Source organism: Pezoporus wallicus, unplaced genomic scaffold, assembly GCF_028554395.1.
Source record: "Pezoporus wallicus isolate ANWC-B61680 ecotype Strahan unplaced genomic scaffold, APGP_CSIRO_Pwel_v1 contig_4012, whole genome shotgun sequence".
NCBI lineage: Eukaryota > Metazoa > Chordata > Aves > Psittaciformes > Psittacidae > Pezoporus > Pezoporus wallicus.
The window spans coordinates 1,158,558-1,173,859 of record NW_026637828.1 but is presented as its reverse complement, the minus strand read 5'-3'; the positions used below and the strand labels follow the sequence as shown (position 1 = coordinate 1,173,859).

The window sequence follows — 15,302 nt, the reverse complement described above, 5'->3', positions numbered from 1 at the left end:
TAAACCCTGCTGATTCATAAACACTTGCAGCAGGGGATACACTTCACTTGCCTGTGCTCCATGCTGTCAGCACAGCCCCAGCACCACTGTGTCATAAGGAGTTTAATACCTTTTTGAGTCTGACTGTGCAATTGAAGATGTTTCTGCGTCCAGCATTTTTCTATTTTGGGGAAAAAAGCTTCTCCTCAGAAATCCCCTCAGGATATCTATATGTGAAAGACCATGTAACCTCTGCCATGGAAGACAGCAACAGACCAAGAGGTTAATCATGTAGGAAGTGAATAGAAAACATACAACACTATGTGCCAGTATGCCGAGAGACACTTGTATTCAGTGGCATGATGGAGAAAAAAGAGTACAGCATGTAGCATGGGACTACCTCCTACAATTGCTTGATAGGACAGGGGAAGGCACAAGGCAGTATGTTTGATGACAGCCATTTACACTGTAAACTGTCACTTCCATTAAATAGAAACATTTTTTTTTTTTTTCTGGATGAAATGCCATCCTACTCATCTCAGATCCTTTTTGTGACGGTGATCAGATGGGTAGGTTGTCTGTGTTACAAGAATGTTTTTGTGATATGATGCAGAGACAGAGCAGATAACTGGCTAGCATAAACTGCCATGAAAAATATGTATTGTCTCAGAGCTGTAACATTTAGGGAAAACATGACTACTCACATGACTTGGGCATCACTGTTGAGAAGACAAAGAAGTCTGCATAGCATAAAGGACAGACTTGTAGGGATGACTTACAATACCATTATATACAGAATGACATGACTCCATGTGTTACTGAGAGTGGAACCTCATCTCAGAAACTGCATTGCAAGGGTACAAGTGTTGCAAAGTGGCCACAGTAAGATCAAAGCTTGGAAAGACTGTCAGATGAGGAAAGATTGAAAGAAGTGAAATTATTTACTTCAGAAAAGAGACAAGTATTTGAAAAGTAGGGGAAAAAAAAAAAACATACAAAATAATTAACATTACAGAAGCTAGATTACAAGCATCTGTTCCTGCTAAAGTACCGAATCAGTTACATTGCACGGCAGAGAAATTCAGATTAGATGATAGGAATACTTTTTCAGTGTAGGACTTGTACTAGTCTGGGGGAAATGCTGCTGGGGAGTGCCATTAATTTAACAAGAGCTGAAATTTCATTTTATGGTTATGCGGAGAACAAGACCATGCACATTTGTAACAATAAAGCAAACCAAAGAGTTTAAGAAGATTGCTGCTTTGGGGCATAACCCCTAGTGTAAGATGTAACCACACTCCTTTCAGAGAAAAAGTTGCATATAAATACCAGTGGGGCTCTTGCACCCTCCTGTCACACATCTAACACGAGGGACCACACATATTAGTGTATGTGTGTATGTCCACTAACAGTGCATTACCTAGTTGGTGTGTGTCCTGGGTTCAGCAGTAGCAATCATTTTTCTCCTTCTTAGTAGCTGGTGCAGTGCTGTGTTTTTGACTTTCAGCCTGGGAACAGAGCTGATAACACCAATGTTTTTAGTTGCTGTGCAGTAATGTTTATTCTGACCAAGGACTTTGTGAGTCTCATGCTCTGACAGGGAGAAGGGGAAGCCGGGAGGAAGCAGAGACAGGACACCTGACCCAAACTGACCAAAGAGGTATTCCATACCACAGCATGTCATGCCCAGTATATAAACTGTGGGCAGTTACCCAGAAGGGCTAGATCACTGCTTGGGTCGGGCTGGGTATCGATCAGCAGGTGGTGAGCGGTTGTGTTCTCTTCCCTTGTTAGTATTATTATTGGTGGCAGCAGTACTGATTCGTGTCATACCTTAGTAACTGGACTGTTCTTATCTCAGCCTGTGGGAGTTACATTCTTTCCATTCTCCTCCCCATCCATCTGGGAGTGGGGGGAGGAAGGAGGAGAGAGAAGTGAGAGAGCGGCTGCGTGGTTCTGATTTACCTTCTGGGCTTAAACCATGACAGTGTGCAGTCTAATTCTGATACACCAGCTGTTGCCTGGCATACCCTTGTATACTCCTGCATGCAACAATGCCCTGGATATAAGTATCCTTTAAAAACACAACATTTAATACAAAACTGAAGGGGGCAAAGAATCTAAATAAAAAGACAATGACAATGGCAACTGAGTACCTACAAAGAGAGAAAAAACTCAGAGAGGGTCAGTTCAATTGCACAGGGACAACCACAGACAATCAAAAGCAAGTATATAGACCAAGGATTTGAGTTTCAGATCAACATGAGCTGAATGGAGCTCATCAATGTCCCATCAATGGAGAACAGTCTTATTATCAAGGAGGAAAGGGTCTGAAAGGAGCTGGTTTACAGGCATAGGCTAGTTGTTAAAATCTCACAGCTTTCATCACAGCTGGGATTTTTCAGAAATGGCATCAGCAGTTTCTGTTGGTAAGGTTTGTAGGAATATGAGTATGCAATGATGGGTGGACTCTTCATTAGGGACTGTAGTGATAGGACAAGGGGTAATGGGTTAAAACTTAAACAGGGGAAGTTTAGATTGGATATAAGGAAGAAATTCTTTCCTGTTAGGGTGGTGAGGCACTGGTATGGGTTGACCAGCGAGGTTGTGAATGCTCCATCCCTGGTGGTGTTCAAGGCCAGGTTGGACAGAGCTTTGGGTGACATGGTTTAGTGGGAGGTGTCCCTGCCCACGGCAGAGGGGTTGCAACTCGATGATCTTAAGGTCCTTTCAACCCTAACTATTCTATGATTCTATGATTCTATGTCTTATAATTAAGTATAATACACTCAAAACAAAGATGCATGTTGCTGGCAGTGCAGTTACGGATGGGAAGGGAGCAATTTTGTACTGGTATTCTCTAATCACTCACACTCTCAGTTTTCATAACTGTTATTTTCAATTTTATTTAGTTCAGGCCATAGTTTTTTCTCTTGAGATTCTGAAAATGCTCAGCTATTGTTATATTTTGCTTTGAATTTTCCCCTTTCCCCCCCTGACTTCCAGAGTCCTTTTGTCTGCCTTGTTCTTATTTCTTTTGTATGCATGTCTGCAGGTGGCTTTTATAGCAAAATCTCACTCTGCATTCCTGTCCATCCCCACCCTCTCCTGTTTTGTTACTGCATCGCCTGTCTCACTGCTCTTTTCCTCATGCCTGTAACTGCTCATTTACTAATAGATTCCATTCTTTGCCTATGGAGTCTTTTCATTCTCCCCATCTTGAAGCACCACTTCACTGACTCCATTGCCACAGAAATGAGTGAATCCCCAGGCACTACAGAAGAGGTTTCTCACTCCCGAGGCTGAAGAGGAGGAGAATAGTGTCTGAGCTTAAGGGATGTTCATGGCAGGTTGTTGGCTCATAGTGAACAAGCTTATTATTGCTAGCAGCCTACTGACATATCTTCCTCTAACCCCAAGTATTTCCCATAACCCTGGCAGCTCCTTGACAAGAATAATCGAACTAGGTGAGCAGCACAATATATTCTGCTAACAGTGCAGAAAACAGAACAAACAAACAAAAATTTTTGGGACTTTTGCCTTGTCTTAACACGTTCATACCCAAGGTATGTCAGGAGTTTTCATCTTTGGTTCCTGTTTGTATTTAATAATTGCTGAGATGCTCATTCCTTGATTTCTGAATGAAGAGCGTAAATTAGATATAACACCATCTTAATTGGATAGAGTGTAGCATAACTACAGCAACCAACTACATTATTGTTGTCACTGTGATACACACCAAAGTAACTCCACAATTCACAATCAAGGAGAGGGGGAAACACTCAAAAAATAAAGAAAACAAAAACCCCAGCATTTTCACTTGAAAAATGCAGTAAGCTGTTACCTGTGACATCTGTATACAAGTTTCAATTGCACAGGCTGAGAAATAGGTCAAGATAACACAGAGATATGGTAAGGATCAGTCTTCATCAACTACTAGAACTGTGACCAGAAGCCGATGCCTGAGCCATTTAGAAGGCTGTGTCTGTCTCATTTCTGCCCAGCTTTTGTGAGGTGAGCTCTACCATGCTTTTTTAAAATCCTATTTTAGATCTGGTAGTTGGAAGACAGACAACAAACCACTCATACTTTGTCCAGAATGACTCCTCAAAGCCTTGGGAGGGTAGGAAGCAGCCTGGCATCCTATTTGTTTGCTTCAGCAGAAAATAAGAAAGGTTGTGAATACTGCAGGTTTTTGACAGTAACACCAGTGCCAATCCAGTCTGTTTCTGCTAGAAGCTGTAGCACAAACAGTTTGCTGACTCTCTGCAATGTTCATATTCTCTGTCTTTTAGAAAATAAATACATAAATTGTCAGTGGCACCTTGAAGCTGGTTATATGGAATACTGTGCTGGACAATGTACTGGTGACAGGCTGCCAAAAGTACTGTATCAGCATAGCCACAGCTTTCAGTTTAAAATTGCTCCCACTCAGTGAAGTCAGCTATTTGCAAACAGCAATCACAGAGTATCTGGTTTAGAAGTATAAAATACCTAACTTGGCACTAGAGGTCAGTGATAAAGCTAGTACGGATTTTTCTTGGTAAACTTTCTTCCAATTGAAACCACTCCCTTGTGGTTTAAATGCTTTAAATAACCCAATAGAATACTATTTGCTTCCCAAAATTTAACATTTATTTTAATCCAATTTCAGAAAAAAAGTCAAATTCTCAAATTGGAAAATCTCAAATTTCACAGAAAGATCTTGAGAAGCCATTGTAGACAAATTTATTTCCTGAGAGAATTCCTATTCAATATTGCTGATACCAAACCACTATTTACAAATATAACAGAACACTAACAAGGCCAATGCCTTTTTTAGTTAAAAATGTAGATTGCCACAGAGTATGCAAGTGCTGTTTTAAACCTCTTTGTTGCTCACAGCCAAGACTGGACTCTCCCCAGTGGTTAGACTTACACTCCGCATCTGTGTGTGCGCTGCAGGATTTGCATTATACCACTGTATGTCCTGGGTTCAGCAGTAGCAGTCATGTTTCTCCTTCTTGGTAGCTGGTGCAGTGCAGTGTTTTGACTTTCGGCCTGGGAACAGAACTGATAGCGATGGTTTGGTTTGGCCAAGGACTTTGTGAGCCTCATGCTCTGCCAGGGAGGAGGGGAAGCCGGGAGGAAGCAGAGACAGGACACTTGACCCAAACTGACCAAAGAGGTATTCCATACCACAGCACGTCATGCCCAGGATGTAACTGGGAGTTAGCCAGAAGGGCTGGGAGACTGCAGGGTTGGAGGAGGTATCGGTCAGAGCTTGGTCGGGCTTGGGGGGCGAGTTATCGGTCGGCTGGTGCTGAGGTGTTGTATTCTCTTCCCTTGTTATTTCCTTTATCATTATTATCATTGGTGGTAGCAGTAGTGATCTGTGTTATACCTTAGTTACTTGTCGTGGTTTAAACTGTTCTTATCTCAACCTGTGGGAGTTGCATTCTTTTCGATTCTCCTCTCCGTCCCTCCGGGAGTAGGGGGAGGTAAAGAAGAGGGGGGGTGAGTGAACGAGTTACCTGACTGGGTTTAAACCACGACACTGTACTTCAATCATGAGCATTTCCAAAATAGCATCCAAACATAGGTGAATTTACCCATCATCACTACATTAACTACGTGCGGAGAAAACAACATACTTACGTTTTCCATTCAAAGTTCTCCCCAAAAGTCCCATTTGCTCACTTACCTGTAGAAACCCAAAGCTAAGGAATCAGATCACACAGTTCAGTGAGCTTGCAAACAAATGCAACATTCACCAGTTACAGCCAGTTAGACTAAAACTTGTTATGATTCAGATTTAGGCAAATGTATGTATCAGGCTGAGATTTTCCTTTTAGGCCCTAGGAGTCTGTTCCAATGGGATTCCCTTTATAAAGAGGAACTGCTCTTCAATATAGTTCAGTGCACTTTGCCAGAGTTTGGCCTTTCGCTTAATTTACTCTGTGCTCATGGCTAACTGAATGAGTAATTTGAACTGTCTTCTATGTGATGACTTGGTCTTGTGTAAGCATCTGGTATGAGTGAGGGGCATCGTGCAGTCACTACAGCAATGAAAGAATGGCTGTCATTAATTGCTTGAAATTCATAATTCAGGAGATTTCTGGGCTTTTAACAAGACAAAAGAGCAAAGATGATCTGGAAATGGAAAAAAGGTTTCTTTACATCTTCACAAACACTCAAAGAACCAAACCCAGCAACATAGTCTGCCAGGGAAAAACCTGGACAAAACCGAAGTACACAGAATTCATTTTCCCCAGTACATTTCTGGGGTAACTTTCTTCATTACATTTCAAAAGATGACTGAGTAAAAATTATAAGTCTAAGTAAGAAACATAGCTAAAAAAAAAATAGAACAAACCAGTTATGGTTAACTATACCTTATTTACTTTAGTTTTGCAAGTCTCCACAGCTGCAAGTCACTTACTTTGACAGCATAGAAATACTGGTGCATACAATAGTTTCATCACAGTGAAATCATGATGTTTTGACAGATGGAATAATAAGAATTGCCACAAGGGAACTTCATAGTAGCAGCATCTATGAAGAGAAGATTTAGCTCTACTCAGAAAACAAAATTAGTGGATGTAGTGGAAGAAGATTGACACCTTCCTTACATGATGGGTCCCACCCATGCTGGTCTTTTTAGAGCTGCCCTGTTACCTGGCTGTGCTAGCCTTCCTCCTCAAGTGTACTTGTAGATGCAATCAGAAAAGAGAGATATTGGGAAGATATGGATGGTTTGGAAAGCCTTGTCAGCTATTTCATTGTTCAAGCCACTAGAGAGAGACTTTCCTCAGCTGTAATCTAGAGACAGAATGGGAACAGAATAGGATTTCAGGAATTCTTGCTCTAAAATAAAGACTTAGTTACGTCAGTCATGGAGTACTATAGCTGAACAGAAACTTGCTGAGAGCTTCTGTTTATTCGAAAATAGCAATTCATTAAAATAACAACTGTTTCTGTGAAAGGGTTGACTTAATAAACTTACCCTTTCAAGGTAAACCTACCAAAAAGGATTCAAAAAGTGTTCCTATACTTTTTGGAGGAACTCTGAGTAGAAACATTTCTGGGTTTCAATCCAAAATAACATTTCTCTTTTTTAAAGTGAGCCAAATTATTTATTCAATTTTGAAATCATAACAAAATGTTTCTTCTGATCTGACACAATATTTGAAAAAAAAAATCTAACTTCAGATTTGATTTGTTTGATCAAAGAAAACAAACTTACAGAAAAACATTTTTCTTATGGGAAGATCATTTCTCACTCAGCTCTACCTACTATCTACAACCAGCTTGTTCCAATCAGTAACAGTAAGAAGAACCAGTGTTACTAGATGGTAGCACTTCTACTGTTTCTCTGGAGTTGCCTCTAGGTGCCCTCATGATTTATTTATGCATGTATAAGGTAGGAGGATGTGATCACATTGCCCTGCAGAGGCAAGGGCAGCCTCAGCCTGCACAGCAGGGACTGCACCAGGTAGCAATAATGGTAAAGAAGAAAGTTAAAAGCACCTCAAGATTTCTTTTGTATCCCAGCAGTAAATGTGTTAACTCATTTCAGAGCTCCTGTTCATGAATTCAGTTTCATTAATGAGCTACGGAAAGCGAAGTGGCTCAATTCCCTTAAAATCCTGGAAAACTACAGGAATATTTGGCTCCTACCAGATCTTGGGGGCACTTGGGGAGTGGTCCATTCACTCCATCACCACAAGCCTTCTTTTGCCTAAGTGCACAGCTTTCTCTCTACCTTATCGTATGCCACTGCTTGATGCTGTAGGAATACTGTGTTGTCACAATTCTGAACCATGGTTTCATTGCAGGAGAAAAATGCACACATCTGTGATTTCAGAAGCCATGATAAGGTTCTAGGATTGACAATCAGCTCCAAAGAGCTCAAATAAACAGCCTGGAAAAAGACTGCAAAAAAAGATATGCTGACCATACTGAAAACTGTTGAAATTTAGGTTTACAAACTGAGTGCAGCATACAATTCAGACTAAACTTTTTAGAGACTGGAATCAAACACCAATAACAACTAATAAATTGTGGCACATCCTGTAAAGTATTCAGGCTATATTCTCTACTATAAAATCAACTCCAGAATGGATATGGGGTGAGTGCGGTGATAGAACTGTACATAAGCAGTAACTAGCTCCTGCTTTTAGTTATGTCTGCTACAGAAAATGTCATCATCTTGTGATTCTGTGATAACGTTTCTGTCATGGAAAAGGAGAAAACATAAGGACAAAGTGCGAGCTTTGAAGAATTTACCTAAAGATGGTCATTAGCCAAAATTGCACTTTCTACACTGTGGGGCATGTCTACAGAACACAATATAACGCTGTGCAAATAACCAAGCTGATTCTGGTATTAAAAGCTTATATGTAGCAGCCTGCCTGATTAAATCAGCCTGGCTATTCAGCTGCAGGAGACAGTGATACTACTGCCCTGTATTCAAGCTATCTCAGAATAAACTTCAAGTTCAGGTTGGTATCCTAATGCTGCAGCAAATTCAGTCTTTGTGTTGGTGTTCAATTGTTCTGAAAACCTATTTTTTAGTTCCAAGGTAATAGTTTTTATACAACAGTTAACAGATATTGCTATAATCATATGTCATCCTTTAATGAAATTAACTGAAGTACAGGTTTGCTGTACTCAAAATCCCACTTCATAGTAAATAGTGTTTTGTTTCATTAAATCTCATGATTCAGTCTAAACTGTGCAGAATAATGATGTTAAACCCCTAAGACTGGTTTATTTTTTCTTAATGCTTGTTTGTTTTCTTTAATACAGATGCACCACAGATGAATAATGTCATGCCAACATCTCCTCTCCTTCCTCAGATGGCACATCAACATTCATATCCCAGCCTGGGACAGATCACAAACCCATATGAGCAACAGCCCCCAGGCAAAGAGCTTAACAAGTACGCCTCTCTAAAAGCAGTTGGTAAGTAAGCAACATGATGCATGACTTCTCCTTCAGAGCAGCATGTTGTATTTGCTGTTGTCAGCTGACATTCTGCTTCAAAGTTAAAAACAAAGTCTTGCTTATCTAGACTAATTCCTGACAGAATTTAATACAGAATACCATGTTAGTTAGAAGTGTAAGAAAATTACATGTAAGTATTGGTGATCACATGCAGGTAGTTAGAAATGCATCCAAAACACCTCCATACCTACTGTACACCATTCATCAGCAGGTTTCACCTGGTACATGCAGATTGTTAAGCCTGGGTTCTTTATGCCCTGGACATACCTCCCTATATACATTTCAGTATGTATTTTCTATACCTGTCTCAACAAATGAGAGAGAAAAACATCGGATGTGTTGCAAATGTAAAGCATATAATTTAGACACCTGCTAAATAGTTCCCAAAAGAGAAGGTGCTTGTACATTTCTGAAGTAAGAGCTTTCCCATTTTCTGCAAGATGTGCATTAGTAGGTCACTGGAGGAATGTTCTGAGGCAGCATGACTTCAAACAAGTAGTGCATCAGAAAATTCCTAATAAAGATCACAGTGTGATCAGGCTATTTCCTGCGACTGATTAATATCATACTATGATTTTAAACAAAGAGGGGAAGATCCTCAAAGAAAGAGTTACGGGGTGGGGTGGGGAAGACTATAGTGGGGTAAGATGTCAATATAATTTTCCCATTGGAAGCATAAGTTGGTAGTATATTTCAATGGCTGTAAATATCTGCTCACACCATATGAAGACAGAAAGCCTTTATCACCTTACATTTCAGGCCCTTCTAGGCAACACTAAATTACAAACCGGGGGGGTGTGTATTCATAGCTTCCCACTAACCCTTGCTCAGCTTACACATATGGATGTTAACATCATTCCCCCTGAATTTAAAGCAGTATCACACTGCCTATTTCCAGACGGAGCTATTTAGCTCAGAAAAACCTCAGAATAGCTGAGAACATTCTGACTTAGGAATATAGTATTCATCATGCTGGAAAAATATTCCATCACAAGTTGACATTCCTTTATGTGAACTTCAGGATAGCAGACCTCTAACAAAATGTATGTTGAAGCCCCACCTCAAATAGTTTGGCTTTGCTTTATCTTGCTGGTTTTGATTGTTGCAAGTAGCATTTTTAAATCCGTTTGTAAAAGACAAGGGTTAATTCTGCTGAGTTCTGAGTTCAGACAGAGTAGCTTTATAATTCGTTCTTCAAAAGGTGATACTGTGTAATGATGTGGTGATTGTCACAGATTTATGCACTGATATCAGCCTTCTTTTTCAGATGTCAATTTAGGTCAAGCCAGTCATCAAAGCTAAAAGGTACTTAAGCATAATAAAATGAGAGATGAAACACTTAAAAGAACCTTCTCTCATCTGCCCAAGAACCACTGAATGTACTTAGGTTTTTTAATTATTAAATTAGAATGTAGATATTTCTTGGGTGTCTGAGTACAAGTTTTTTAAGCAGCTAGATTATAACCATGCAGTTAAATCAACCTTGAAAGACTGTGCACTTCAACTCCAGAAGTTGCGTAAAGCCTCTTAGAATCTTAAACTAAATTAAACATAACTTGCAGGGACATTTTCTTCCAGGAAGATTGTACCATCTTCCCATACTTTCCCCCAAACCTTCCTTTCTGCTCTCTCCTGCTCCCCCTACCCCCTCCCAGAGCTTTCAGCAGAAAACAGCAGAGATTTTGAAGCTGTGATACACTCACCACTTCTGCCTGGAGTAAGAGTTAAATATGCTCAGTTTATAACCACTTTCAGACTCTGAAGGCCATGATTTCTCCTAAGGGATGCTTCTTGAGTACATCACAAGATCACAAAGAGTTTTTCCATAATGCCAGCCAGGTTTGGGTTTGTGACCACGCCGACATCAAGCTACCCAGACCATATATTGCAAAGTTCAGATTGGCTTTATGAGACTTGTGGGAGAAAATAGCAACCAGCCTACATCAGGCATACCAATACAGTTTTAACCTGACAACATCTTTTGAACAAACAGACATAGACTGAGTTCACCCTGACCTGGTGTTCATGTCACAGGGCAATTGCATTTTTCAGATGCTAAGTTTGAGCTGCATTTACTCATCCCCATAGCAGGTTAATGAATGAGTGTAGTCCATTTTCCTTTGCATTCATTGATAGTGGCTTGAGAGTGGATTCATTTGCCACAACAGAAATGTAATAAAAGATGTGTTCTATATTCCTCCATGTGTTTGAGACAACTCATATGCTTTTAAGTGCCTCTTACACTGCATGATCCCATTGGTTGGGTGTAGTCCACTTAATTCTCTTCTTTAAGGGGAAGGAGAGAGTGGAGGAGGAAGCATTCCTGTTGCTTTGTAGCATCTGTAGCTATAGTACATTAATATTATAATGTGTCCATGAGTGGCAAGAAGTTTAGATAACTGAAAAAGGGATGCTTTACCAGAGGCAGTATTAAATTAACTTCCACACAGCTGCTTTCTTCTGGATTACAGATGTCCTAAAAATTTGTTTCTCTAATTTTAGAAGTGAGCTACTCATCCCTCAGTGACTGGATGCTGTGAAAATTCAGTTCATAGAAATGAAGCGAGTCCCGGTGATCTTGATCATGCTCAGGATCTGTATTAAATTCAGCACCTAGGACTCAAGCACTTGTGAAAACAAGAGACACAATGCCATTGCTACTAATTTGCGTTGAAGCAAGTGTATTAATTTGCATTTATACTGAATGGGAATGACCAATACCTTGGTACTGAGGCCAAGTTGACCCCTAAGAAGCTATTTTAAAGCTACACCCTAGACTCCAAATCATAAAGCCGAGCAGAGTGCAATTTGAAGTAGGCCTGTTCATGCATGTATGCAATGCAGCGTGTGCATTGAGAGTGTCTGATTCAGCACAACAGGGGAGAACAGAGTTAAAAAGGCCAATGTGGCTTTATTTTATTTAAAAAACAAAATATTTTTATGTGAACCAGTTCAAACTGCACAGCAAAACCCTTACTCAGTGGAAGAGGATATTTTCCTCATTACTTGTTAGGAATTTCTTTATTTGTTGCAGCCTTCAGAATTCCTTAAGCACTGACCAGCGGCTACTGACCAAATTCACCTTTTCCTGTTACTGTCTGCTGGCATTTACATGTCTGAATGATTTGAGGACATTCTGTGCCTATCTTATATTCTCTCATGAGTTCTTGGAGTACAAACAAGGTAATAGTGAGGTGAGATTTACTTAGTGTTTTCCTCACTACACCAGAATTTCACTTTCCTTACACATATCTTAACACATACACCACCAGGGAATAATCAGCAGAAGGTAGAGGACCCCTTGGAAATGAGTCAGAGAAACACGTACTTCTCGAAAGAACAGATAAGCAGTCAATCCATCTGCCAGTATCTCTAGCCTATCTGACTGATAAGTGCACTTTGTTCATCCATTTTTTTAGCCAGAAAATCTTTTTTAACAGTGCCAAATTTTTCCCACCAAAGAATGTGCTTTTGCAGTATTTGATTATTTATGTGAAAAGTGCAAAAAGAGGTTTTTCTGCATAAATTATTCTTATTTCCAGTTCATCAACCGTGTTTTTACTCCATGCTCAAATGGTTATTGCTCACTTAAGCAATCCTGACATGCCTAAAGCTACAAGTGGATGAGGATCTTATATGTGAACACCTTCATGAAATTCAAGTCCCAGGACATACAAAGGTAGCTCATCACAAATTTTTGTACACATCATTCAGACACATTCAGAAAGCATGAACAATTCCACTTCAAGCTGCACTCTGCTAAGCTGTAAAAACTGAAGTCCATCTTGTTGCTTAATAAGAGTTTCCTAGAGCTCAAATGTGCCTCACTATCCTGCAGTATTAGCTGTATTTATTCAGGGCAATTGTTCTTCAAGCCTGGCTCAGCAACAGCTCATTTTCTTTCCTAAGTTTCAAGGAGTGCAAAGCAACCAATGTTCTTTCGGGCCTTTTAGAAAAATTAATAAAATATCCCAAACCCAGCTTTCTAAAGCTGCCAGAGATGTGCACAAGACATACATGTGCATACTGAGAATACAACTGTATCTACAGTTTAACACAATTATGTTTTATATTTCTTTCATAAATTTTCTTCTTCCTCTCTCCCTCCATACACAGACCCTTAGGGAACTGACTGGGCAGGACTTATGAAGAGGTAACTCAGTTTACTGAAACTAAGACCCAGAAAGCCTTCAGTAATACTGGTAGTCTCCTGTGGGATAAAATCAAATCTAATTGATTGGATATAGTGAACCTAGAAGGAGGATATAATTGGCAGCAGACTCACCATCACATAGGTGAGACTACAGCTCCTAGCATTACTTGAAGCTTCACAGTTCCTTGATCTCAAAGGAAATAGACAGTGCTCCAGCTCTGCTTGCAGCTGCAGAACTCCAAAGATTCTGCAAATCTGACATTCAAAGAATAAATATCTCCTCTTTAGGTCACTGTTTTTATGTGGAAAATATTGTGGCTGCAAGTGCCACATGGCAACATCTCCCTCCAAAGGTGAAGCATGTGAGAAAACTGTCTGATTTGTCCTTCACATCTACATACACAGAAGGATACAAAGGGGAAGATCACCATAACATTAACACTTTGAATCATCCTCCTGTCTGATGTGAAATTTGGTAGTGCCTTCTCTTAAGCTTCAGATCTTCATTTTCATAGAAATAAGTGCAACTCTATGCTGATTCAAGATCGGTCTCATGAGAATAGAAGTGACTTCACAACTGCCCTGTAAGAATCTGATACCTATCTCACCAGAAGAGGAGATCTGTACTGTTCCCTATTGCGCTCTGAGCTGGAAAGAAATACTGTAGTTAGAAAAATGGAAACACCCAACAGGGAAAAAGGCCTGCCCTTCCATTCACAGGGGTTGAAATAGTCCACTGTTGGAAGAAAAACTACAGGATTACTGGACATACTATGATTGTGGTACTTTACTTCCCTATACCAACCCCACTGTTACAGTGACAGGTAAATATCCACGTTTCTTTATAAGGCTTAAAAAGGAATTGTGCTTTCATTTCAAACAGTAAAGAAATTTTCAGCTACTACTTCCATAAGCAGTTGCACAAAAATGGATTAAAAAAATCTGGGACATGGGAGTAGCTCCCTCTATTTAACACCATGCAAACAGGGAAGTACAGATTAATGCATCATTTGTCATATCCAGAGGGTGATTCAATTAATGATTTCATATGTCTAGAGGTATGTTCCATGACATGGGTAATGCTAGTCTGGGCAATCTGCCAGATTCAATAATGGAACTATGGACCTCAAGGAAGTATAACATGAAAGCTTGGTATCTTTTAAACATTGTAATTACTTAGGCCAGATTTTGAGCATTCATTTGTTAAGGAAGTCTTTCATACTTTAATCCTTGCTTCTCCTTCAGGCACAGGATAAAAGCCAAGAAGGAACCAGCCCCATCTCACCACCCCACTGCTGGCTCTGTTCCCCCAGCCTTTCCATTGCCCAGCCAGATGCAATACCAGTGCCACTGGTTCTACCTTCCTCTCTGCTGAGATCCCCCCCATCCCTACTTCACATCCTGCCCAGTGCATGCTGGCTTCCAAGAGCTTTTCTTGCTTCCCCTAAATCATTTAATTGCTTTCTGTGTTATTTACCATACTGGCTTCTGATACCAGCAGGCACTCTGCCATAGGTAAATAAAAAGTGCTTGGAGAGACTTGATCAAAATATTTTCCTATTTTATCATCCATCACACTCATTTTTTCTTCTAGTGTGGTAACCATATTTTAATTATGAATATATTGTTTTGTTGAAAGGCTTACTATCTTGAGCAAGATTGTCTGCATCGCTGACATTCTCTTACAGCCTTTCAAAAGAAAAGACTTTTTAATATAAAATCAAATAGTTTTAAAATCAAATTAAATTAATTCAATAATTTAGGTGATATTCTTTCTAAGGCTTGGGAATTCTGCTGTAAGCAACCAGACGTCCAAGGAGCTTTTGTCCATACCATCCTTTTGCAAATATATGGAGCTGGGAGAGGGTAATGCTTTTGGGATACATGGGTCTTAGCAGAAACAATATCTAGGCTGCTGGGAGGAAACTGCAAATAGTCCTTCTTTTACAAGAAGCAGTTTTAACACCCGAACAAGATGCTCTCAAAGATTTCCATCTACGTGTCTCATTTTTAAGGCTTTAGCAGCACATTGAACTTGTGAAAGAAAGGAAATCTCACCTTTAGGTGCATTTAGTTGAAGCTTATTCTCAGGTTTTTTCAGTTTCTGGGTTGGAATCACACCTAAGGAATTTGTTTTTTTCTGAATTTTGTCCACTAAATGGTCTTATGATGAAGACTATTT

The 15,302-nt window shown here is 39.9% G+C and overlaps 1 protein-coding gene across 3 annotated transcripts in view; it reads left to right on the top strand.

The window, feature by feature from the left end:
• The window catches only part of SHISA9 (shisa family member 9), a 184,359-nt gene that overhangs the window by 154,600 nt on the left and 14,457 nt on the right, over positions 1–15,302 (top strand). For all 3 annotated transcript variants that reach the window (XM_057407906.1, XM_057407907.1, XM_057407905.1), the window contains one exon: positions 8,770–8,925. In XM_057407906.1, coding sequence (XP_057263889.1) covers positions 8,770–8,925 — 156 coding nt within the window. The remainder of the gene's footprint in view (positions 1–8,769; positions 8,926–15,302) is intronic.